Here is a 27,057-nt window from a genome sequence, read left to right on the forward strand (position 1 = left end):
TCATGGTTGTTTACCCAGGAATTGCCAAGGAATGTCATATCATAAGTATTCACTAAATCATTTGTTGAGTAAGTAAAAAAGGTTGTGAAGAGCAATAAAGCCATATGTATTGGAATTGACATTAGCAGTTGAAATAGAATTCTTCTCTAAATTATTAAATTCAAATTGTATGTAGCACAACTTCCAGAAAAACCTTTAATTTTGAAGTATTGAGATAAATAACTTCTATGTCAGGGATCTTTTAATGAAAAAATTGGAATGAGAGAGACTTTTATTGATGTAGTATTGAAAAAAGAGTAATTGGGAAAAATGATGTACTTAAAAATGGCTTCTCACGATCCCGACCCAGATTTCTGAACCAATGCTACCTGAATTTACTTTTCTCCTTAAAATCAAGACATGACATTTCTCTAAATCCCCGTTTTCTCTACTTCTCTTTTCTTTATCAGAGAGAGGGTGGTTAAATCCACTCCCCGTTTACACACTAACAAAGGAAGAAGACCATCAACACCCATCACAATACAGTGGGGTACATGTTAAAGATGAAACACCAGCAAAATGAAATGAGTTTTTATTCAATCTGTCATAGAAATCTGATCTACAAGAACATGTGTGAATGTGTGAATAATCAAGTGAGTGAACTTCTGTTCCTTAGGTGAGATGATCCTTCCTCATGACCAGGTCAAACTAAGACCAGCTTATATAAGACAACAGCAAGAACCAATGAGGTTGTGATAGAAGCAATGTAAGTCAACAGTAAGAACAAGTGAGGTTGCTGTCACTTGCCTGACAAGGAGAGTCCATGGAATCTGGCCCTCGCTGTCATGGTGTTTACTTGCAATGGTATATATGGGGAAAGAGTAATGAAGAGATGAGTACTCATATGTGTTTCTGGTGTGTGTGTGTGTGTGTGTGTGTGTGTGTGTGTGTGTCTGTCTGTCTGTCTGTCTGTCTGTCTGTCTGTCTATATGAGTATGCCTGCTTGTGCATCTTTTATTGTGTAACCCACAGTCCAAGCAAATAAAGACACATGCCATCAGAGAATGACAAACAGAACATGCAGAAGAAAAGACTTTATTTTTCTGCGAAAATGTATAAAATCCTTCGTCACATAAACATACTTGAACTATGGAGAAATAAGGATAATAGAGAGAGTATTTAGCAAAAAGCTATCAAATGATAAGACAGTTGAAAAACAGAAGAGCTATTGACAATTACAGTGACAACAGAAGCATTAGAACTGTACAGAGAAAGACATCATGGGTAAATCCTCCTTAAATATATTCTGTAAGGAACAGATCACATCCAGAATGGTCTGTAAGAACGTAGTTGAAGATATGTGTAGAAGGGAGTGAACACAAAACTCTACATGTGGTCCTTGACTAGAATCCACTTAATACTTATTGCAATACTTAGGAATGCAAATACTTTTGAAAAAGTTTCCTTAACTTCCTGGCCACAAAGTGCTACTTTGCAAGAGACTATTTGAAGCTGTGGTGTGGACACAAAGACTTACATGTGAGAACGATGAGAATTGAACAAAAGAGCTCAATGTCACTACGAGTTTGAAATGATTGCCACAGGGTGAGGGCTGCTACATACAATTTATAACTAGTGAGGAATGGAAAAAGAATACAGTTTATTTACGTTCATAGTACATTATCTTGTCCTTTGTCTGACTGGTGTGTATAGATTCCCCTTGGTATTTCCACAGCAAAAGGACTTCCTTAAAGCCATCATGACTCAGTGAGCATTGACAGCATGCAAAGGAAGTTACCCTCATGCTTTCAAACCAGGGCAGCTCCGGAGGACATAGACACATTGACAGAAGGGCATCTTGTGGGCCACAGCTGTTTCAGTGGTGTCAGGAGTTTATTCAGCAGGTCAAAGTGTTTCCCCCTCAATGAACACTAATAACATCTCCTTTGGAAATATATCCTACCCAAAGATAGTAAGCATGAATAATCGGACAGGGAAAACTTGACGGAAAAGTCAAAACCCCCACAAATGTATCAGTAGCTAACAGAGAGTTTTCAGTTGCAATGGAAAAAAAGGGGAAACTTTAAGTGAAAAAGATAGAGAAAGGGCTATCTGCTGTTTTCTGATGGAAAGAATGGCCCTTGAAATCAGAAATGATGCTCAGGAGGGATGATGTGAGCACTGACCCTGGGTCATCTTTCCCCCACATTATTGGAAATAAACTCCCCTCTTCTTCATGAAGAAAAGAACTGTCCACAGTTCATTTGAATATCTTTTCATAAAGACACACATGATTTTAAAAATGTTCATGGATATTATCAAATTTTCATGTTACATATAACTGATGAGAACAAAGAGCACACACCGAATTAGAAAGAGGTAAACTGTAAACAGGAAAAGAAGGACGTGCAAAAGTGGAGTGGAGAGAGACGGTTTTCTAATCACAGTGAAAACCATTCAACGCGGAAGCATTAAGGATAACAGGGCCTTAGGACTCACTACAGGGGGTAATGAGATATTTCTGGCTATATTAAGAACATTCTTTTCATTTAAAAAAGTAGCATAGGAAAATATCTTATAAAGACTTGAAGTGATTGTGGTGTGCTTAAAAGAGGTTTGAATGCATTTTCATCCTCAAGATGTATTCTATCTCGTTTCCCGGAGACCTACATTGAGACAGGGCATTTCTTGCAAGTCAATGTTTTACCACTTGGGAATGCTCATGCATGTGTTAATAATTATCCTGGGCACCCCACTCTACAACTGGCTCATCATTCATGCGCAGAACCAGGTAGGACAGGAGCTGAAAGAGGTTTTGCCACAGTAAGAGGGACACATAAAAGGAAAGGCCGCTTACGTCCAGTTCACAGCGCTCGCCCGCGAAGGCCACGTCACAGATGCACTGGAACCTGTTGACCAAGTCCCTGCACAGGCCTCCATGGAGGCAGGGATCAGAAGCACACTCATCGATGTCCTCTTCACACCTTGTGAATGAATGGAAAAGCAGAAGCCCAGGACTGGGTGAATAAGTGAGCTGTGAGATGGAGCGATGGTTTGTCTCTCTCCCTAACATGGCACAGAGTGATCATCAATTCTACTCAATTATACATACCGGAGAATTTCAAAGATTCCTTCAGAGCCCTGTAATACATTTTGAGTTTTGTGGAAATTAGTCACAGAGATGGACAGACATGGACACACACGTTGAGTTAATTAGAATAAGAAAATGACTGCAAATATTTAGAAGCCCTGTTTGTTCCTTGAGAACACTGTTGGGTTTGCTGCCTTGTAAATGCCAGCTTTATTAGGAAGACACTGGCAGGGTGACTTTGCCAGCCTGGAATCTACAGGTCAGAGGAAACCCTGACTGTAGGTTCTATCTCCGACTTGCTTAATTCTGGGAGATACTGAATTATTTTCCTTTGAAATTCCATTTTTTAACACGAGCAAAGGTAAGAAACCTGTTAATAAATCTGTGTTCCAGTGGTGACACAGAACTCTGAATGTTCTAGTAAGTGCTTTCACATTTGACTTTTCTGAAAGAAGTACCCTCCACACTAAGGTATTTGAGTACTGGGACATTGCCAGCCTCCTTTTCTTCCAATATTTTTTTCTTTTGATTTTTTTTTAAACTGACTTATGAACACAGAAATGGCATGCACTTGTGTGGTAAATGTGTGTGTGTGTGTGTGTGTGTGTGTGTGTGTGTGTGTGTTACGTGTATGTGATATGTTGATACTTTGGTGTAATGTTCATATCAGGTTGAATAAAACAGTTGCACATCTTTCTATTGTCCTTTCAAATTAGTTCTTCTTGGGTTTTGGAATACTGTTATGTGTAGTGAACAAATCCTTGTTCTGGACATCCATGGATTAATTCAGTAGTTTTATCTATCTTGTGCTAAGGCCTCAGGGCAGAGCAGTGGTAATGGCATTTGTATTACTTTAGGAAACTCATGAAATCTTAGCCCCAGGATCTCTGCAGAACAGCTTATACTGTAAACTGTTTTTAATCTCCGCTTCCCCCAAAGTAGAACTTCCATGTGTGCTAGAGACTTCTCACCAGGCTCAAATACAAGGGCTGAGGTAGAGGAGCTGGGAGATCCCTGGTGTGACAGAAACAGCAACTTGTTCCAAGGAAAACAGCTCCTTATCCGCAGGATACCAAGCATAGCTGAGGCCCTATTTTCCTTTTATGGCCCTGGCTTCTGGGCTGGAAGGAGGCTTCTCTGACTAGATCCCAGCCAAACTTGACAACTCTCAGGAGCTTGCCAAGCACTCTGTGTCCTGGGTGGCCAGCGTTCACACCATCCATCATCTGAACCTGCTGGGATGACACTATGAAGCTGGAGGCTTAAGTAGGCGGAGCAGCTTCTTCATATCCTCCCCTGTGTGGAGGTCTTGCTGCTCTAGGCCTTGGGGGACTCTCTAAACACTTGTAGTTCTCCCTTCCGCTACTCTTTCATTTCTTCATCAATTTCTTTTTGAGCAAAAACAGTTGATACTTTCATATGCACGAAAAATGCCAGTGAAGCTATTATTAGAAAATAATAAGACTGAATGTAGTGGCCCATTCCCGAAATCCCAGCAACGGGACAAGACAGACAGAAGGGTGACAGCAAGTGTAAGACGAGCCTGTTCTATGTAGCAAGCTCTAGACAAACCAGAGGTAAAATGAGACCCTATCTCCAAAGGAAAAACAAAGTAAAACAAACAAAGAAGATGATAATTAATAGATGGAAAGTCAAGGAAAAGTCATTAAGCTCTTCTGAATTGACTAATGGTGCTTAATGTGTTTGCAAAATCGGAATATATTAAACATACATTCACTGTTTGAAATAATTTTTCAACAATGAAGTTTAACAGGATGAAAATCCCCTCAGGAAAGAAATAGAAATTAGTAACCCTTTCCCCATCTTAATAATTTAAATGGCAAGAATGAATTTGAAAATTGGTATGTATCAGAGGAAATAGAAATACAGCAAAAAAAAGTTCAAGGTATTGGATGAATCCTATTCATTGTATTGTTAATGGGAACTAATATTAAGCCAGGAACCAACCAGCATTTAAAGATAGTAAAGAGTTATCTACATTTAGGACAAAGATATATTTGTAATATTTTGAAGATGTAAAACCAGAGGTCAACTGAATGCTGAGTTAATAGCTGCATGTCATAGTGTGACAGACTGGAAAGTGGATGTGACTTCTCTACTTCCTTTCACACACAGATATATCTAGATTGTCTGTATCTTATTCTAGTCTCTAGGAGATGGAGGAACACATTGGGTATTTTGTTTTAATTGTGCTGAGCAAACACTTACTCAGGAAACCACGGCAGTATTCCCAATAGAGGAGCACAGGCTTTGACAGCAGCTCAGCTTCACTGTTGCACACATCTATTTCGGCACCAATCTGTCACTTAACCTTCATTCCCTTTCATTCACCTTCACACACACACACACACACACACACACACACACACTGAAAACAAAACCATCTTACCTGCAGAGCTCTAAGAAGTAGGGATGATATTGTAAGGTGCATGGAGTAGTGTTAAACAAATGGTTGTGTTTTATCTGCATACGTAATACCTGTTCCCATAGACTCATGTTTTGTATCTGTTTGGGGGATGGAGATCTCTTTGGAGATCTGATCAAAGCAAGGAGAATGGTCTCTCTTCCCCTTGGCCACACTTCAGCCAGCCAAATGTATATACAACTTGGCTTGCATCTGCAGCTGGTCACAGATAGTCTGATTCCAGTGGCAGACAGACCATGAGCAGGTGAAGAGTTTAAAGGATTCTCTGTGAAAGGAATAGTTAGTTCCCTGGGTAAGGGGTACATATACTTTAGGGTGTAGTTAATCGTATAAGGTATCTTTTAAATGCGTTTTATTTTACTTTGAAAGTAACCATATTTTAAAATCATATAATAGAGTTAGTTGGGGGAGGGGAGGACTCCATGAATCCAGAAGTACTTATTGGAAAGAATAATAAAACATTATATATTTTAAAAAAATCATATTTTTCTATTTGAAGTCTTGGCTGGTAAAATATTCTGTACTTTGACCTACACTGTAATTTTTCTTCTGTTCTATTGCTTGATTCTGTCTGGACCTATATTTCAACATAGATTTTCCTGTGGGAACTGAAATGAAAAATTGGAGGAGAAAATGAACTCTGGGCAATCCCCCTGTTCTTTAGCTCAGAACTTTTGTCCATAAAGTTCTAGTGTGACTCACCGCTCTCCAGTGAAACCTGGCCGGCACATACATTTCCAGTCCTCCTGGACCTCGGTACAGTTGCCTCCATTGGAGCAAGTGAGATTTCTCTCCTCGTTCCCACAGACTGTCGAGGGCAATCTGCTGTGTCTAGAGAGATAAAAGTCATGGCCACAGCTGTTTATCTTGTTCCTTTCATTCAAAAAAAATTTTTGAGAAGTTCATATATGTAGTCAATGTTAGGCTAATTAAGTACTGAGGCTGGAGGAACGATAAATGCTGGATTGCACTGCATTGTACAAATACCACATTCTCCAGCAAAAAGCCCCTGCTGGAGGCTTCTGCAACCAACATGGCCATCCATCTTCTATTCTCCACAGCGGTTCCTGCATGAGATAAGATCTACGGCATGGGGTGGCAGTAAATTTAGGGCTGGGAAGGAGCTTGCATAGCTAGATCTGCAGCTGCTTTTCCAATAAATCAACAGAGGCCATAGGAAAATTGCATCTCTATAAAGGCCAGGAAAGCAAGGAGAACACGCTGGTACTCAAGCATTCATGTGATTTCTCTGTTGGCTTTCAGAGCTGAACTACAGTTGCCCTGCCAAGACTTGCCTGCTCCCTCTCTCATAATTCATAGCTTTGCACAGTGCAAGCCAAGTGCTGTCCAGGAGGTTTGTGTATAATACTCAATGTAACTGCATGTGAGTTCAGCATGTGGCTCCTTGTACAGCAGCAAAGCTGAACAGGATGAAGAATCCACATAAAAGGAAGAACAGACTGTTAAAGGCTAAGAAAACACTGCTAGACAAAAATCTGTAGGCTTGAAAGAGCTGATTTTAAACAGATTTTAAAAGTGTTGCTCAGGTCCTGTGGCCGTGTGTGTGTGTGTGTGTGTGTGTGTGTGTGTGTGTGTGTGTGTGTGATCAGATACAGAATAAATATTCGGGAAGTGGAAAGCAACTTCGCTCTTGTTCTGTCGTGCACTGAAGCTAACACAGAGAAATCCAGCAGCATGATGGTATAAGGGCGTGTCTTTTCAAGAGAGCTAATCAATTCCACTTCAAAAAGAAAATAACATAAGGACATTTCAAAAGTGTCTAGAATGTCAATAGCTCTAAAAGAGGTCATTAGCAATGCAGATCTCCAGCTGTATACACACCTTGGCTTCATAAACAGCCTCTGAAGAGTTCATTAGAAAGGACTCTTGAGAACTTTATTCTTTAAACTTGACGTTGATGAGTCGGACGGGAAAACATTTCAGAGAACTCGTTATGAGGGCATTTATGTTTTCTTATCCATTGTCACTGTGTAAGACTCATAATTTTGATCCCAATTTCTCTTGCTTTTAACCGGGTACACTACTCATTGACAAATGAGTCTGTTGACTTACAGGAAGTAACATCTATTAAATAACCGGAACACTTAGACTTCTCACTGTGCCTTGCTATCATGTGTTCTGAATAGTAATAGGTGCTGTGAAGATGAACACAACCTCTCATAGGTGTGGCTGTGTGTAATGGCTGCCAAGACAGTCTACCCCTGAAATAAAGTGATGTCTACAGGCTGCTCCACTCTAGATATTATTGCCCAAGTCCTGGGATATATTATTTGTTAATAACAACCCTCTCACCTCCCTACAATGACTCAATTATTTAATAAATGTAAGGCAGTGTAAGTTGTAAAGACAATAACAACACTGAAGCAAAGTGACTTAGAAGGAAAAACTTATTTTCTATCTCTGCATAGCCTAAAAGTGAGGTAGTTGCAAGAGCAATAGACTACTATTGCACTTTTAGAAAAAAAAAATGTGCTATTATTTAAAATGGGCAAATTCAATGAGTATTCTTTCAGTGGCATGCTGAGCATTATATAAAGGCCACTAGAACAACTGATTTTGTCTTGTTGTATGCCCTAAATTTTCTTTATTAAAGTGGTATTATGACTCTGTAAGTTATACAAAATAAACATTGTGTTTCCTGTCTGGTTAAAAAGCTGCTATTCATAGTTGTAGAATATTCCACAATATAATCACCTCTTTACATGATCAAATTGTGACGGGAGTGCTCAAAGCTAACCTTGTTTAGCACATATAGATATTTTAAGGGGAGATCTTTCTGGTTTGACAAGGAAAATTCAGAGCATAGCCCCCGAAAGACTGAGCTCTGCATGGACTTTGTGCTCACCTGCAAAATCTCCCTGTAAAATTTCCCAAACAGAGGCAAGAATAGCCGTGAGTCTCACTGACACAAGTGGCCCCATTTGCACACTGATGACTCTTGCAATTGTCGGTATCCACGTCACAGTTCACACCGGTGTATCCAGGCTCACACCTGCAGTGGTAGGCGGCAACTCCATCGGAGCAGTTGCCATGGATACAGGGGTTAGAAAGGCATTCATCAATGTTGATTTCACAGTGTGTTCCTGACCACCCCAAGAGACAGGAACACTGATAAGAGTTATAGCTGTCTCGGCAGCTTCCTCCATGCAGGCAGGGGCTGGACTGGCAGGCATTTAATGGCAAGCAGCCAGTAAGGACCACATTTGTAGAGACTTTGAGAAACTGCTCTTCCTGAGGCTTAGTAATGAAACCATGAAGATTTTCAAAATAAGAGAGATATATGCCTCCAATTTCTATTGTGCTCAGACAGCCCCGCAGGCCTTTCATATTGTCAATAGCTTGGTCACCCACATAGATGTCTGTATTGTCCTTCAAAAAATTCAGGCTTCCAGTAGCAATTGCGCTGGTCACAAGAGGTGTTTGGTGGTCCACCTCCATCTGCCACTGGGAGGTCTGGGCCAGTGGGTCTATCATGGAAAAAGTCACTCGGTGCCACGTGCCATCATTCACCAATTGCAAACTCATCAGATGCAGCACATAAAAGCTGTTGCCACTTTGCAATTGAAATGATAATCTGGAGTCTTGAATGCTAATATTAAGGAACTCGGGCTCTTTTACTGCGTGCAATATCATTACATTTGTATCACGTGTTCTGAAACCAAATGTGATATTGGTGAGTTCTCTGGTAATATTCCCATTGCTTCTGAACAATATTTCTCTTCTTAATCCACTGAAAACAGCATTTGCAATACCTAAAGTGAGAAGATGGAACTGATTGTTACCTTCATTCATCGTATTTATCATCATACCACTGATGTCTGTATGGTTGATACATTATGTATTGTGCTAGGTGCTATCAAGTTGTGCTTAATATATATTTTTTGGTCATTTCTTTACAAGAGAAGAACTTCATATTCACAGAATGTGAGTAATTTGGTCATTAAAAAATAAAGCCAGAATATCAAACCTGCCCATTGTAATACTAAAACTCAACTCATAACTTTTTTTTTTCAATTAAAATCTTCAGGAATGCCAATTATTGTTTTCCATTGGCTTATATAAAGGAAGCTTTGATTATCCACTTCAAAAATAAACAACTAAACACATAGAAATCAGGAATTTAGTTTCGGTGACATGCTAATTAGTTAACAATGGACGCTGGCTTCTGATAAAGTTCACCAACATGCAGTTAACAAGAGCATTCATAATAATGGATTGATTTAATGCCACAAAAAACTCCAATTATGTGCCCAGGTACCAACTTGCCACCTATGACCATGTAACTTCATGTGGTTGGGAAAAAATAGAAAACAATAGCACTTTACATTCACATATTGCACCAAATATAGCACTTTTGATGGTCTTATTGCATTTATTAATCTATTAAAATTGCTATAGCATCATTAATTCACAGTTGGTTCTATCTCTTAAAATATCTAGCCCTATGTCTGCTTATAGTGTCCTATATACACCCTTGAGACAGGAGGAGAAACGGAAGTGCCCCAGCTTTCCACCAAACCTGTCAACCTAATTAATAGTGTCCGGCCAGCCTTCTTTTCAGCATTACAACAGACACCCTGTCCTTATTCCTTCCAGAGGTCAGGCTTTCAAGTCCCGTGTTGGGCACCATTCATTTTCACTATTTTTAGTCATTTCCCTATGTGCACCCATTTTTTTACCCTGCACTAATACTTCCCTTCCCTTTTTGTCGTTTTTTCCCCCTTTACAGTACAAATATGCTATGACTGCTGAAAATTAAAAAAAAAGAGCCCACAAGACCCCATAGCACTACTTCCCTGATTGCCCTCTCAGTTCTCAGTTCCTGTTACCAGCAAAGCATTACCTTCATGCTTTGTATACTCATTCCAATTTTCTCATCTCCCATTTTCTCTGATTTTGTCCTCACCACTTCACTGAAATTGCTCCTGTCAAGGTCACAATGACTTCTGCGTTATTCAATCCAGTGGTCAATTTGCTGTTCTCCCTTTTCAGGAGCAATGACCTGAAAACACGGTTGGGGACCTTCCTTGCCGGGCTCTGTACCAGCCACCATCATCGGTCCTATGAAAGAGTGATTCTGAATTTCCCTACTTCTGTGGTTGCTGCAGATGACTCTAACAACCACTTCTTAGTTCAAGACGGAAATTCTAAACAGCATGCTCCAAGTCTACGGGCTCTCACCCCTGCTTCACTACTTCCAGTTGATAGCATTCTCTTCCTCAGTCACATGCCACAGTCACAAGAGCAAGGAGCTTGTCCCAACCCAAACCCTTTATACTCTCTGTAACTTAAACCTGGAATATCTTTTCTCCAGCCCTCCCCATGCTCAGGATCTCCTCAGGGCTGATGTCTGCTGGAATGTCACCTTCCCTCGGCCATCGAAGTTCAAATAGGTCTTCCTTGCATCCTTCCTCTGGTCTATTACTGATTTATTTCATAGCTCCTGTTGCCATTGGAAACCGGGTTTTACTCATTTTTTTAACTCTTTCTGTTCTAGTGGATGAGTTGTATGGCATCAGACGTCCTCTCTGTAGAAGTGTTCACTCAGTTCCTTCCCTGAGATTATTGCCTGGCCTTCAGTAAGTGTTCATTGAGCATTATTAAGTGAATAATCTGGGGAAATACATCACCTCTTACTTTGGAAAGTGAGACAATGATTAAAATCACATCAGGAGACAAAGTGATTCAAGTACTATAATTTAAATATAGTGTTTGACTAGATTTTTTAAAAAAATCTCATTTGATTTCACTGTTCATTTATTTTATTTTTTTCCTTACCAGATTTGGGGAAGGAATGTGGGAGGGAAGGGGGAATAAACGAACACCTTATTACGTATTTTTTAAGCAAATGATGAGCCATCCAATCTCATTATCTCTTTGTTGTCTCTCATGCTTTGTAAATCTATTTAGCAAGTCTGCCGGAGATGGTGGAACCACCTCTTGTGATCTGGGGAAAATGCTCAATACACTTTTATATCTTGCCTGTGCTTTGGAAAGCTTTGCTTCAATAAACAATGCTTGTCCCTAGAGAGAGTTGTAAAATTTCAAATCTTTGTTTAAAACTTGCTACTACCAGGAGATCAAGTGAGCTAAGGGTAAACTATGAGCTGTCTCAAGACTGCTTTAACCAGGCTTCGTCTTCCCAGTGCACTTTGCTGTTGCTCCTGGAGCCTAGGAGACTTTAGAGCATATCTTTAGAACCACCGTTTCTGAATAATGAGAAAGAATTCAAATTTAATTTGAACATAGAGCATTGGTTACATATGGACTGTGTATTATTTGACCTAAGGGGAAAGACAATATATAAACCATAGTGCTTAGTTCAAAATCATGACTGATATTCAGATTAGAAGACAATTCACAAGGAGGGGAACAGTACTACAAAGAGTAGGCCTGTACCTAAATCATGTCATGATACATATAGGGCGTACACAAAGAAACATGCAGAGTAGGCATTGTTTTCCCTGGTTTAGACGTGAGGAAGCTTTAGATTAGGTTGGTCATGTGCATAATCAATGGACGGCAGTGAGGCAGGTGTGCACGTTTACTGTGTCTTCTCAGTATCGAGAAAGCAAAGGCAGGTATTGTTTGTTTAGTTTTTCACAAATTAGATTTAAATAATCCAAGAGCTGGGTTTGTTGTTGCAAAGGCTCATTTTCTCACTCAGAAACTAGGGCCAACGGTCATGATATTGGTCACACCAGGCTTATTAAACGTCTCACATAGGTTTCTCTAAGAGGTCTATACCTGAATTCTTTTTTTCACTGTCTCTTGTTTGGACAATTGAAATATACCCACTAAACTGGATGGACGACAGCTTTGAATGCTACCTACATTCAAACCCTTGAGGGACCAGCTGGCACTGTGCACTGGGAGGACATGGGTTGAGTTGACACCACTGAACTTCCTCGCAGGCTTTCCCGGTCGTATTTGTAGGGCAGGAACAGGAGAAGTCATCCCACAGGGAATAGCAGACACCTCCATTATGACAGGGGTTGGACTGAGAAAAAAAGGAAATCAAAGGGATGAAAAGCAATGGCAATGAAATATGGAAATGTTAAAGGTGAGCTCATCTGTTACTTTAAAATGCCAATACCCCTACATCTTTGCAATTTAGATGCTTTGCACATTGTTAATAATATAGAATAAAGCTGACTACTACCGTTTCCAATTGCTTACTAAAAGAGCAGAGGAAAGAGCAATAGACAGAGGTGTGGGAGAGATAAAAGGCAAAGAAACAACAGAATGAAAGAGGAAAAGAGATACTATAAAACTGATCTATGGTACAAGGAGGATTATTGAAATATAATGATGTTCTCCATAATTTACGAGTTACATGCACTTTGCACACATTTATTATCACTGGTTAGGATGATTAATATGCCTGGGTGCCTCTAGTTGCCCAAGATCCCATAACCAGGCGAAATAGAGAGGACTAGTCCTCCATCCGGTATGTCCCAGTTTAACACCTCCCTCCCCATTAGCTTTGCTTCTGCATCAGCAACACAGTGTTAGTTCAGTTCCCAAGGCCACTCAGAGAGTAGTCAAAATAAAAACATTTTTAAAGTATTTGTTTAGCACCTGCACTGCATTTATCCAAGGTCTATTACTAAGTGATTTTGCCTGGTTATATACCCTCCTTTCTTTATACTTCTGAGGATAAAACACAGTCTTTAAGCTTGCTAAGCATGTACTCTACCACTGAGCTACCACCCAGAACATTATGTAGTTTTTATAAACCTTAATTTCTTCATCTATAAATATACAAATGTTCCTTTCATATAGTAGTCTTTTGACATAACTAAATGGATTAATTTATGTGACATCATTTCAACTATGAGAAAAATATTGCTAGAGTATTACAATAGTTCATTCATGTATATTAGAACTGAGTCTCGTATACAGTAATTACTGGGGCTCATGGATGATCAAGTCATGTCAGTGTGTTTCCTTCTTTTCCTCCAAAAGGTCATGAAGAGCTAACCATCTCACGTATTTGAAGCTATTTAGAAGACATGAAAAGTATTTGAAGCAAAGCACTGGCTCTGAGAAATCATATGTCAAAGGATTTCAAAAACAACTACCAAAGGGAAACTGAACTTTCTGGTTGACTTAATGGAAGAAGCTGGACATTGGCATCAAATTTAGAGGAATCTTCTAAAATGAATTGGTTTGGCTAAACCTATAGAACACCATTAAGACTTTGTAGCTTAAAATACTATTATTCTTAGGGAAGTTGATTATTTTGGGGAGCAGGAGAAGCATGTGACTGAAGTTATGTTGGCTGTGACAGATTCATGATGTCAATAAAAATCAATGTCACATTTTCATGGTTTGTTACAATTCTACCAATCTTTCCTGAGATATGTAGATGTAAACTATTCCATGACAGGTGGGTGATCAGCATTTTATTCATATAAAATGGTTCAGTGGGGTGTGGTGGCATACACCTGTAATCCCCACCCACATATGGGAAAGTGAGGAAGAGAGGCTGTGAATTCAAGTCCATCCTGGATTACATAGTGAGTTCTGTGTCTCAAAAACCAAGAACAAAAACAGAAAGGTTATGATAAATAAATAAATAAAATTTTAGTATGCACTATGTGTATAGTTGATATGCATTACCCTACCTACCTTACAGATGTTATCTTCAGGACAACCTTGAGTCACATTGACAAGAACTGGATCACGGTATCCATTGCTTGTTGAATTGGGGAAGAATTCCAGATTTTGGTTGTTCAATCTTACATCTTGAATACAGCCTTTGAAGAAGCCACCATACACTTCAGTCTTTTGTCTGTCAGGTAGGCCACCAATGAAGATGACATCTCCTCTTCCAATCGTCCATGCAGGAACAGAAATAAATCCTAGGTTTTGTGAAGACTCATATAGTTCAATTTCATTTGGTTTGATTTTCAAAGATATTAAATGGGCATTTCCATCGCTAAGAAAAAAATTCAGTACTAACTTGGGAGGGCCTGGAGTTTGCAGTGCTAGGCTTCCATGCTCTAGCCAGACACGGACATACGGGTAAGTACTGTTTTCCAAAGCCAGAAGTAAGCCCGATGGGTGGCGTGTTCTGACAAACATGGAGAGACTAACGTTCTGTCCATGATTCTCATCAACATTAAAGATGGCATATCCAGGGGAGTCTTCCTGGCCGAATCTGCCTGCTACGTACTCTTCAACGTCAAAATAGGGAAGGAGAGAGAGAGAAAGAAAAAAATCTTTACATTCAAATGTGAGAAGAGTTGTAAGGTGGGATTTTTGCAGGCACCCACAACCAGCAATTCCGCAATGATCAACGAAAGAACATTCCCATCTCCTCTCTAAAATCCAACTGAGGAAACATTAGACACTGCTTCATCATGACGAAAGAAAGATGTGGGTGTGTGCACGTCATGCACCTCTGTGGGGCACTGCCCAGGTTCTCTCTGCTGTGTGGAGGTATGCTGAAGCAGACAGGTCATGAAGTTCTACTGCTCTGTATAAAGACAGAGGCCAATGGTAAGATTAGCAAGCTCAACTGTGGGAAGGCGCCCCACGTAGTAAGAGACAAGGCAGTTGGGGAAAGAGATTTTAGGAGGGTGAAGTGTTCAATTGTGTTCACTGACTGAGGTCAAGTATGAGAAGGGCTGAGAGCTGACTATTGAATTTGCAATGCAGAATTTATTGCTGAGCTTGACAACAGCACTCTCATAAAGGTATTGCTGCTTTGGGTTTTCACATCTCAGTTGTAACCAGGAAAAAAAAAAAAAGATCATATCCTATCATGGTTAGATATCATCACCAATTGAAGTTTGTGTGAAAGTAAGACATATTTTAGTTTAGCTGAACCACAGTGAATCTTGCTTAGACAACCATCTGTGTTTGAAGACCTTCTGCATAAAAGGCTACATTTTCAGAACTCTGACTTGATTCCTATAGGAACATTGCATTGTGAATCTGCATTTGGACACCACCTGCTCCAGGCAACTACAGGTAGCTTTCAAAGGTACTGTCAGATAAAATAACCTCTTTGAAGAGGTTAACATCTCTGAACACACTGCGGCACTTTTGTATAGGATAAAATGCTTAATAAGAAAATTGGGCTCTTGAAGCCCTTGAGTTTTGAGGGTAGGCACAAAAATCCCTCAAGCTCAGGGGGCCGGGCCCCTGCTGGTCATCCTAGGATGCCTGCAGCATCACTTTGTGGATCAGAATAAAAGACAGGATGCAGAGATGGGTTTCTTTTTTTCCTTAGAAACTTGACTCTCCAGTAGTCCTATTCTTCAGAAATCACAAGCAGGTAGTCGGAGTGTGTGATGTGCTACATGATTTTAGAAACACCATAAGCCACATAGGAAGGACTTGTCTATGTGCATGGAAGATTTGATTCTAATACACATTTCCAATATGTTCTAAAGATGTATGGATGGAAAAAAATAATTTGACGAATTTCAATGATTGATGGGACTACAGGATGGAATGTAATGAGAGTAAATAGAAGGCATTTATACTTAAATGTGACTCAGCTTAGGATAGAAGAAAGAGGACTCTGTAGCCTCACAAATGACAATGACTAACAAAAGGCGACGTGTAAACAATGCGCGACATAGTTTATGTGATGCTAATATGACAAATGACAGCATATTATATAGAAAGAAGAAAGTTATGGTCCCATATCATGGTGTCATCAGGCACACTTAGGTACCACTTTTTAGAGAGACACAAATGTGTGGCAAAAGGAGCAAACAGCCGATGAAGTCTCGGGGCCATGTCATACAGAGACGCTAGAGGCAAGTAACATGTGTAGGATGATGGGAGTGGTTGCTGGGTGTGAAATATTTTTCTTTAAATGTTTGGGAATTCCCAAGAAGAGATGTTAATCCTTAAGTGAGAACATCCGCAATGAAAACTGTTTGAGAAAATGACAGCTTTGGGTAAATCTCGGTCAAGATAAATGGAACGAAGTAACTGCTTGGAAATTTGGGGCAAGATGGAACAGAGAACTCTCTGTTTCTGAAGCAGGTTCAAAGCAGAGGTTTGCATAAGAAATCCAGCTACTGAATGAAGCCCTATCAAACCTAATGGAGGAAGGTAAACATCTACAAGTTGCTTTTTAAAAATAGATACTTTTCAAATGAAGCAAGAGATGTGTGATACATGCCTTTAGAACAATATCCCAGAACCCCTGTTCTGACACATAACACAATACATAAGATGTCAACACATCAGACAGTTCAGGGCCCCATGCAAACCTTCTCAAAACCTCCTTACGGGGCATAAATGATTTTTAGGAATCTCAGCTTCAAGATATTGTCAATCTCTATACCTTTTGTGTTACTCAGACAAGAAAACCCTCTATCCAGTCTGTCTTCTTCTTTCATTGTGTTTGCCAGTGGTAAACACTGTTCCCAAATCATTATTTGGGGACTGGAGGGGTGGCTCATATGGTGAAGAGTACTTGCTGCCCTTGGAGAGGACCCAGGTTGGTCCCCAGTATCCACATCAGATAGTTTAAAACTGTCTGTAGCTCCTGCTTCAGGGGATCTTCAGACCTCAGCAGGCACCTGGCCTAACGAGGTATATAAGTGACCCCCTCATACACACATAAAATAAAACAATAAAATATATTTTAAAAAATCATTATCTGGGTGGCTCGCTCTCTAGATTTTTGGTGTGTCTCATCTTGAATATATATATATATATATATATATATATATATATGCAAATATATAATATATGTATAAAATATCAGATACACTCTAAGTTCTCATTTTTACTCTTAAGCATTTGTGTGTATATGTGTGAAAGGAATGAAATACAGAAAACATTTGCTCATAGATACCAGTAGTACAAAATATTTTAACTTGGTGATTCAGGGGTGATATGAAAAATATAACTTTGCTTTAAACTTTCCCAAAAATTTCCAAAAAGGAAGAATTTTATGAAATTCCTGCCCTATAATCTTTTGATGCCCAAAGTAGGGTTAAACAGTTGCAAACAGTATGAGAACAGAGGATATAATCACACTCAGTGTGCGCAGAGGGGTATAATCAGACTATTTCGGGAATATGGAAAGTGTAACCAAATCAGGAATTTGGTTTTAAAAGTTCATTATTTTCCAAGTTAGAAAAAACTATAAAGAAAACCAGAACCCACTGGATTGGCATCTCTCGAATCTGTTTCTTAGGACAGTCAGCATCCCCACGGTCAGTGTTAACCTCACGGGTCACCGCATCTGGAAGCCAGTCAAAATGAGTCCGCATCTGTTTGTTATTTTGTATATGTAGTAAAAATATTGCCTTGGGTCAATTAGATTTTTCTTCAAAAAGTGGACCGTTTCCTCGGCATAATTTCACCTTTTCTCCTTTAAAAATAATCACAAAACAACTCGCCATGCCATTTAAAATATTACATAGGGCAGCAGATGCCATGCCTCATTGTCAAACAGGTCCATGATTGTAATGAATATTGTGGTGAGGGGTAAACCTGCGAATAGTTTCTAATAATTCTTAGCCATTGAACATGGGGTAGGGTATAGGCTGCGGCTGGTTCTAATTTTACTTCATATAAAACAGAGGAGACTATTTACCAGATGCTATCCTACTTGGACTTATTCTAAAATGGTGGAGTAAATTGCAGCCGAACTTCAAAGCAGTCTGTTGGAGTTCCCTCTCAGGCCTCTCAATGCATGATAATAATAATAATAAAAGTGAGCAGATATGTATTGATTGCTATCAGTGGCAGTCTTTGGAGAGGTGCTGGAAGTAAAGGAGTTGAAATACACTTCTCACTGATATGGTAGAGGAATAGGATCGACTTGTGTATGCTAACTACTGAGTTTTTACTGATAATACATTTCCTGTCTTCTTTCTGTCTCTACTGATGACATCTCTCTGTTTTGTACCTAAGATCTTGGAAGAGATGGTTTTGAATAGAACTGATGGATTGTCAACCTGCTAATCTTAAGCGCGATTCCTAAGGAAGTACAAACTGCCCAGACAGGAAGCAGGGAAGTGGATGTTCATTGAGACTCTTGCAGGCACAGGATGCAGTACCAGTATGTGGATATTCATTGAGACTCTTGCAGGCACAGCATACAGCACCAGTATGTGCCTCTAAAGTTTTGTGTCTAAAGCTCCCATTTCTCCCAAACATTACATCTTGTCCAAATAAGGTTTTTCACACATTTCTGATATACAACAAATGGCAAAGATCTAAAAGCAACTTACCAACTAGATGAAACACTATTTTGATAGGAACTATTAGCTTATTGTAATTTATTATTATTATTATTATTATTATTATTATTATTATTATTAAATACTTTTCAGCCCAAGTAAAGCTTAGCTGTCCTCTGAAACCAACTCATAATTAATACATGTCACTGCTGTCTCCTTTTATCTCTTAGTGAACAAGCGTCAGTGTAAGGCCTGAGGGCTCCTTCTGTTTCATAACAGGAGGTAGCTGCCTGGGTGTTTCTGAGATGGCTCTGCTCTGAGGCACCGCACGCCTGGGCACCCCACTCCTCTCACCTTTCAGGCAGTCGGAGCCTGCATAGGGCCTGTCACATTCACACTGATAACCCTGCCACAAGTTGATGCAGTGTCCTCTGTTTTGACAAGGTTGACGTTCACACCAGTCCTTTCTCGTGCAGCCTGCTTTGACATTTAGTGACAAGCTAGACGAAATGTTCTCCAGAGTGATGTGGTTCGAATCAAATTTAATATCTTGGAGACAGCCTACAAAGGAAGGTGTGGACGGCACATTATAGATGTCAAGCACAGACACACGGTTGCTGGTTGTTCCCACTGGTAGGCCACCCAAAAAAGAGTTCGGAGAAGCACATATTGACTGATGATTCTCAACTGGAAAAGAAGTCTTGGTGGTACATTTCCCCTTGCAGGAGCTGCCAGTTAGGGCAAGGGTTATAATTCCCGCAAATGTTACCTCCACCAAATGCCATTCTCCATCACTAGTGTTGTGGGAAATATATAGAAGCACCTTTGACTGATTCTGGGCTTGTATTGATAAGTGAACACAACCGTTTAGCAATTCCAGCTTCATAGACATATCCCTGTTGCCTCGGAAAAGGAGAAGTGTGTTTAGTTGAACAGTCTGAAACCTCAAGGATATGTTACAATCTGACTGTCTGGTTGTATGTGAGCCACTAGTGACCCACAGGAAGCCGTTGCCCTCAAAGGAAAGTGTGGTATCAGTTCCACACAGTGACCCAGCATAGCCAGAAGGACATTGGCAGGTGAATCCATGCTGGCCATTTTCAAAGTGAGGGATGCATTTTCCATTATTGAGACAGTGGTGATGAGTGCAGCCCAGGAGAACTTGAGAACAGTCTTCTCCTCCATAAAAGGTCCTAGAAATGTCATCCAAGGGGCAATGGCAGGTATAATTTCCAGGCAGGTTCTCACAAGTACCACCATTTTGGCAAGGGTTTGATAGACATTCATCAATGTCTTCTTCACAGTGGATTCCTGTTAAATAATAAACAATAGGTAAAGCATATACATACTCACATAGACATATGGAATCAAATCATTAGTAGAAGTTTCATTTTAGATAGAATCAAGAAGTTCAGAGCAAGTTCATGGTTATAAGTGTGATAGAGTAAAACGTAATTCTTGAGGAAAATTAAAATCAGTTATATTATTCTACACATACTGTGAAAAGAGCAGTCATGACAGACTTAGAATTCTTCTAGGAATAGAACATTTGTCAATTATAGCAATCGTCTCAAGCTACCATTGTCAATTATACATATGGCATTAACATGAAAACAAAACAAAAAGAGGAAAATTGGTTTTGGCAATGATCCTAGATTAAAAAATGATGAATTTGTGGATGCTTTTCTCTGCCCCTGTTTATTCTGTTCTTTTCCTCTCTTCTATTTGGAAACAGTGATTGCTTTCTTGTTACATCATCCTGTAACACCTAGAACCAAAGTCTGCCAGATCTATAGACACAGACATCTCTCACAGCAAAGCTCCTAAGGCAGATGGAAGGGCCCACCCTTTTTCCTGCATTCCTAAACAAAATAAGACATCTATTCTACAACAAGTTCCCACTGATAATTCTTATTTCGCTTTGACACAATGTTGGTCTTGATTTCAAGAAAAGTAGAACAATATCCATAAAAGAATTATTAAAACTATTTTAGTCAAGCCGACAAGAATGTGACAGTGTACTTATTAGTTTTTGTCAATGTGGCACAAGCTAGGGTCACTTGGGAAGAAGGAATTTCACTTCAGGAATTGCTTCCATCAGAATGGCCTGTAGGCAAGTCTGTGGGGGCATTTTCTTGATTAACAATTGATGGGGGAGGGACCAGGCCACTGTGACTTGTATCATTCCTGGACAGGTGGTCCTGGGTTCTATGAAGAAGCAGGCTGAGCAAACCGTGAAAAGCAAGCCAGCGAGCAGCTTTCCCGCTGGTCTCTGCCTGAGTTCCTGCTTTGAGCTCCTGCCCTGACTTCTCTCAATAATGGAAAAGAATCTACAAGCCAAAATAAGCCATTTTCTCCGCCAATTTGCTTTTGCTAAGTATTTTATTTCAGTTGCAAACACCAAACTAGGACAAACAGTTTTTAGGAGTGGCTATAAATGCAAAGGAGCAAAAACAAACTGACATATGTTGTACACTTTATGATTTTTTCCCCAGTACCTTCATTCAGGTTGCATTTCTGTTCACAGCCATTTGCGGTTTGCAAGGCACATCTTCTTAACTCTTTTTGCAGAAGAAATTGATGTTTAAGAAGTCAAAAGACAAAGTTCTAAAATATTTCTACAACCTGACCCTAAATCATGTTTTCAAATCCAATCTGATACTGTCTTAACTGATAATCATGTGTTACCAGTCATTCTGGGTACTAATATGTGTATGACATTTTCCCAGTTAGGCCTATACCTACATTTTTTATTTTGTACATATGATACTAATATTATAAAAACAAACAAAAGGAGGAAAAGTCTTCTTCTGGCAGTGATCCTGGATACAAATGTGGACTCTTTCCTCAGGCACTGTGCTCCGTGATATTTAACTTTCTATTACAAACCTGTCCTACAAAGGTTCCCATCTTGAGAGTGCTGGGTGCAAAGCACAGCCAGGCAATGTGTGATCTTCAGCAGATTGAGTCCTTCACTTTGAAAGTCTTACCTTCCTCATCAACAAAATAGGAACAAAAATGGCATTTACTTGACAAAGATTTTCATAGGCTGACTTAGGTCATGTAAAGGACTGGGAATCTGTTTGCTGTGCAAGTTCCCAATAGATGTTGGCCATTACTAAAAAGTAATAACCAGAAGATTTACCCTCACTGACAAAATTCAAATAGTGCTCGGTCACTGAAAGATAATTTACAAAGTGTGGGTTACTTGTTCTGCCCTACAAATTGAAAAGTCTTGAAATAATAATATAAAGTAAATATGAGAATTACAGTGTATTTAGTCTAGAATCTCATTAGACTCTAAATTCCGCTAGGGAAAGAAAATGTGTTTTATTCATTAATCAGCATCTAAGCCTTACTTTAATACTTGGCTCATATGTGAAAATCCCAAGAACCCCTAAAACGAAAGATTCATTTGATAATTAATCTTTTAAATGATTAATTAATGATTTTCCTAAAGTAACAAATATTTTATAAGGGATTAAATCTTATCCGAAACCTAAAGTGTACTTTCTATGTATGCTTACTAATTTAGGAAATGATAATTTTTCACTGCCCGCCAGCACTTATGTACCAGACATTTAGGTACTTGACTGGGAGGGTTCCATCATACTTATATTTTACCTTACTTGGATTGATTTCACAGAAGCTCTGCTAATTCAAAAATATTTTAAGTTCTGTGAGAATGGTGAAGTACTATAATTTTACTTAAAGTCTCCCACTGTGCTGGACACATTTCTGAATGCACATGTTATAAATACTCTGTGACAGCTGGGAGGTGGTGCGCACGCCTTTAATCCCAGCACTCCGGAGGCAGAGGCAGGAGGATCTCTGTGAGTTCGAGGCCAGCCTGGTCTACAGAGCGAGTTCCAGGAAAGGCTCCAGAGCTACACAAAGAAACCCTGTCTCGAAACTGCCTCCCCCCCAAAAAAATAAAATAAATACTCTATGAATAGAAAGAATAGAGTTGGATGGCGTTGATCTGTTTTATGGATACAGAGAATGAATATAACATGATAAGTAAAAATTAACTATAAAGGAGTATTCTAAAGAAATTTTAACTACATCAAGAGTTTGATTTTTGTATTAGAAGAAATTTTCCATAAATTTGATTTTTCCATCTTTGTACAAGAAACCAGCAAGTATTTCACCAAAAGAAACTTTTGGCAGACAGGCATTGTAGACATGCTCCTAATCCCAGTGGTTAGGAGGTTGAGGCCAGTCTGGGATATACAGTGAAGGTCAGGATAGCCTCCACTACACAAAAAGACCCTCTACCAACAATAGACACAAACAAGAAATTTCTTTATAGACACACAACCTCATATTCCCTCCCAAGAACATTTATCTACCCTTGAAATTCACCTAAGCTCTAAAAGCCTGAAGCTTATTATTGTGATAGTCTGCATTTTAATTTCTCCTAGAATTTAGTTTGGTACCTACAGCAAAGCATCTTAACAACTAATTAAACATTCAATTTACAACACTTTAAAATTTGCAAAGTACTACTCTGTGTCCTACTCTCACAGAACACTGTGGGAAGTGGACGGATGTGGAAGCCAAAGACTGGGCTTTGATGTGATTACAGTATAATGGTGGGACATAAATGTGATTACAGTATAATGGTTTTGAAATTTATGAAAATACGTTGCACACAGCAGCCTTCCAATGGTGGCAGACAATCTGTAAAGAGCAAACTCAGGCACCGCCAGACCATATTTAGGTAAGTTCTAGTGAAGGCTTTGAATCAGAGACAGTGAATGACACTGAGACGTTAAAACTAATAATTAAAATCAAATAAACAAATAGCGGTGTCATATAGACCGTGCACAAAGTCATGTAGGTAGCATGAAGTGACAATGAAGTCTTACCGAGCTTAATGAAGGTAGGAAATGTGTGGAAAGAAGGTGGCAGTGTGAGTAATTGCACACCCACTGAATTGCACAGGTAAAAACGACTGCAGCCTAGCGGCCTCACTTCAGGATGGCCCGGAAAGGTTTAGGGAACTAAGGTTGAATCTACATTTCAGATATAAATTAGAGTGGCCCCCAAAAAAGTCATTATGTCCACAAATAAGCAAAGAAACAAAACACGCTGGAAGGAAAATCTGAAGACATCCCTAAGTGGTGGTTGTGTTTGGCAAACAGGCTGCCATGGAAGATTCATGGAGGAAGGTCAAGTTAGAAAGCTTAGCCCAATGCAGCCAGATCGGAGAGCTGGAGCTTACAAAGTTTTTATTGTTTTATTTACTTACTCATTTACTTTTTGGCAGTGGGAAACGATGGGGTAAACGTGGGCTGGAAGACCAACGTGGTCCCTTCCAAAGGTCAGTCCCACAGGGATGAGGGAAGAGAAAGAAACTAGAGACAGGAAGACGCGCCAGGAGCAGTTAAAACTCCACAAGGAAGACTATCAAGGCCGGAAATAGAATGTTTATTTCCCTCCAGTTCAAGTTGTCTTGAATTGTATCTGTTCAGCATGTAAATATCGACGACAGTACTTTCTTTACAGTTGTTACTGTATTTTTATTACCGCTAGAAAATACAGATATGGTCTTTCACAAAATACCAATCACCTGGCAAAGTATTTCCCTTATATATAAAAAAATTAAATTTTGCCATCGCTTCAAAAGAAAGGAAGAGAAAGCCTGTGTTGATATTAAAAGTCTGAAGGATACATAGAATAAGTGAAAACAGGACTGCAGAGACTTGTGCTCCTGTCTGTTTAAAATCAGTTCTACAAACATCCCACCAAATAAGGTCAGATTATTGGATGAGCTCAGTCAACTAAAGGTGGGGAAAGACTTTGAAAATTCTTTCCCTGGGGCTTGAGAGATGGCTCAGTGGTTAAGAGCACTGACTGCTCTTGCTGAAGACCCATGTTGGATTCCCAGCACCCACACAGTGGCTCATAGCTGCCTGTAGCTACTGTCTCAGTGGATCTAATCCCCTCTTCTGACCTCCACAGGGACCAGGTACATACGTGGTGAACAGACATACATGCAAGGCAAACCATTTCATACAGTAAAAGTAAAATATAAGATACAAAAATTTTAAAAAAAGAAAAAGAAAATTCCTTCACTGGTTATCTCATTCACTGGGCAGAGGAAAAGGTCTGCTGCCTATGAAAATAAAAGGATTAGGTGATATTCATGACACCTATAATACACCTGTCTTTCCATTGGGGGTATTTTAGTAGCTGTTATTTGGTTGCTGATGTCCGAGTGTTGATGAATAATGTAGATTGCTTAAATTTTAGTATTGTTTTAAATCAATTTAGTTAACTAAAATCTTACTACTTATTTTTCTAAAATTCTAATATAGCATATGATTCTATAGTAGTGCCACATTTAAAAATAATCACGATAGAAAAACCTCCACCACCTGGTAAATTGCAAACATTAATCAGAATACATAGCATTTGTATTTTGGGAGTCAGACACGGTGGCACATCCCTGTAACCCAAGCCTTCGGAAAGCTGAATTAGGAAGCTCCTGACCTTAAGGACAGTGTGCCTTACATTGGGAAACCCTGCTCATAACTGTCTATAAATTGACTTTGCCATGCTTTTCACTGTAAGTCATGTTGCTAATGAAATACCTGGTAGAAAAATTGTTTCTATAAAAACAAAAAAATTGCATTTTGATCTATTTTAATTACTTAGACATTCTTTTCCAAAATATAAATTCATGAAGGAACTATAAATAAAAAACACATAGGTTTGTTGTATGAATATATCCACTTTCTCATGCTCAGAGTTCTGCTTTTCATATACCAATAGTATCTGTTATAGCACTAAATCTTAGTGATTAAATAAACACCTTAAAAACTGTAGCAACAATACCGATTATCTTATCTAAATAATAAGAAGAAAGCAAGTTACCTATAAGCATCACCATTAAAATGTGAAAACCTTGTGTCTTGTCTCCAAACATATTTCTGTAAAAAGTAAAAACACCAGCCAATCAAAGTCTACTAGGTCGACCAAAACTGTTTCTGATGTCCTTGTGCTCTTTCTAAAAATGTGGGCTTGCACTGCTCAGGAGAATGTGAGGGCTCAGCTTTGACTCGCTCCCTCTCGAGCTGGATCAGTGGGGCTTAACATAAGACTCAGCTGTGCCACTTACCAGGCAGCGTTGTTATATTTTTAGATCTGATCCTCGCAGGACGCACAGTGCCTCCCTCTGTAAGTCTCTTTAGTCAATGTTAGTATGATCTGGACATTGAGCAATATTATTATGGAACCTGAGGAAGCTCCACACAAACTATGATGAAGAGAAACTGATTATGGAAAATCATTATGTCGGGTGGTGGTGGCACATGCCTTTAATCCCAGCACTAGGAAGGCAGAGTCAGGTGGATCTCTGTGAGTTCAAGGCCAGCCTGGTCTACAAAGCGAGATCCAGGAGAAGCACAAAAACTACACAGAGAATCCCTGTCTTGAAAAACCAAAAAATAAATAAAAATAAAAATCATTACTTGATTTTATTTTTCTGCACAATGAAGGAAGTGCTGTGTTGCTCTTTTGTTTGATTTGTTTCTTTGGGAAACTAGGGTCTTGTTATGTCGCTCTGTCTTCCAACTCATGGATACTGCTGTGATCAGCCTCCATCACACCTGTTTTTTTTTAGGGGGCTTGGTTCAGTCCCTACTACTGAAACAAAACCAACCCCCTCAAGACAACAGGGTGTGATTAAGAAGTTCACAGAAAGTTCAAATCTGTTGACTCTGGTAGAAAACGAAAAGGAGAGGAAGATGAAGGGAAACCACAGAGGCTTTCACTGAGACTCCAGTGGGTATAGCTTGCCCTCCATATCTGTGAATACCACCTCCAGGGATTCTCCCAACTTCACCTCAGGCCTACTAACAAATATGAGATCTGTTCTGAAGATCTATAGACTCTTTATTATTGTTGATCAAGGGATACTGTGTAACACTCATCTACCCAGTATTTACATTGCATTAGTCATTATAAGTAATCTACAGGTGGCTTAAAGCATGCAGGGCATCTGGCTGTTGGCAGTTATTTAAGTACCACACCACTTCACGTAAGTGACCTGAGCAACCATGGATTGGGGATCATCACTGGGTGTAGAAGCAATGGTCTGTGGATAGCTAGAGATGACTGCACTCGTGGGATACTCAAACTTGAATTATCACTGTGAGTAAATAACAGCTCTACCATCAGATCTCATGTCATCTAACCTAATAAGACAGGATAACTTAAATATATATGGTTTTGACAAATAATAGACTCACTGGTTCTTGACTATTTTTTTTCATTTCTCACAGGACAGACATACAGACCAATGGATATTTCTTATAGGCTGTGACAGCAAAGGTAGGAATGGTACC

The 27,057-nt window shown here is 39.4% G+C and overlaps 2 protein-coding genes across 4 annotated transcripts in view; one reads left to right on the forward strand and one right to left on the reverse strand.

Annotated features, from left to right (window-relative positions):
- Positions 1–13,867, forward strand: part of LOC128109748 (PHD finger protein 20-like protein 1) — a 46,037-nt gene extending 32,170 nt beyond the window's left edge. The window contains exons 3-4 of the mRNA XM_052737100.1: positions 11,035–11,116; positions 13,506–13,867. Of these exons, the coding sequence (XP_052593060.1) occupies positions 11,035–11,116; positions 13,506–13,512 (89 nt within the window). The 3' untranslated portion in view covers positions 13,513–13,867. The remainder of the gene's footprint in view (positions 1–11,034; positions 11,117–13,505) is intronic.
- Crb1 (crumbs cell polarity complex component 1) overlaps positions 1–27,057 on the reverse strand; it is a 185,045-nt gene that overhangs the window by 39,381 nt on the left and 118,607 nt on the right. Inside the window, exons 6-11 of one of the 3 annotated variants that reach the window (XM_052737097.1) lie at positions 19,058–20,014; positions 14,172–14,719; positions 12,372–12,537; positions 8,383–9,289; positions 6,219–6,347; positions 2,837–2,963 (exon numbers count right to left, since the gene is read on the reverse strand). In XM_052737097.1, coding sequence (XP_052593057.1) covers positions 2,837–2,963; positions 6,219–6,347; positions 8,383–9,289; positions 12,372–12,537; positions 14,172–14,719; positions 19,058–20,014 — 2,834 coding nt within the window. The remainder of the gene's footprint in view (positions 1–2,836; positions 2,964–6,218; positions 6,348–8,382; positions 9,290–12,371; positions 12,538–14,171; positions 14,720–19,057; positions 20,015–27,057) is intronic. The other 2 variants (XM_052737099.1, XM_052737098.1) reach the window with 2 other exon arrangements.

This window comes from Peromyscus californicus, unplaced genomic scaffold, assembly GCF_007827085.1.
Source record: "Peromyscus californicus insignis strain IS unplaced genomic scaffold, ASM782708v3 Scaffold_14__1_contigs__length_90479793_seg_2, whole genome shotgun sequence".
Taxonomy (NCBI): Eukaryota; Metazoa; Chordata; class Mammalia; order Rodentia; family Cricetidae; genus Peromyscus; species Peromyscus californicus.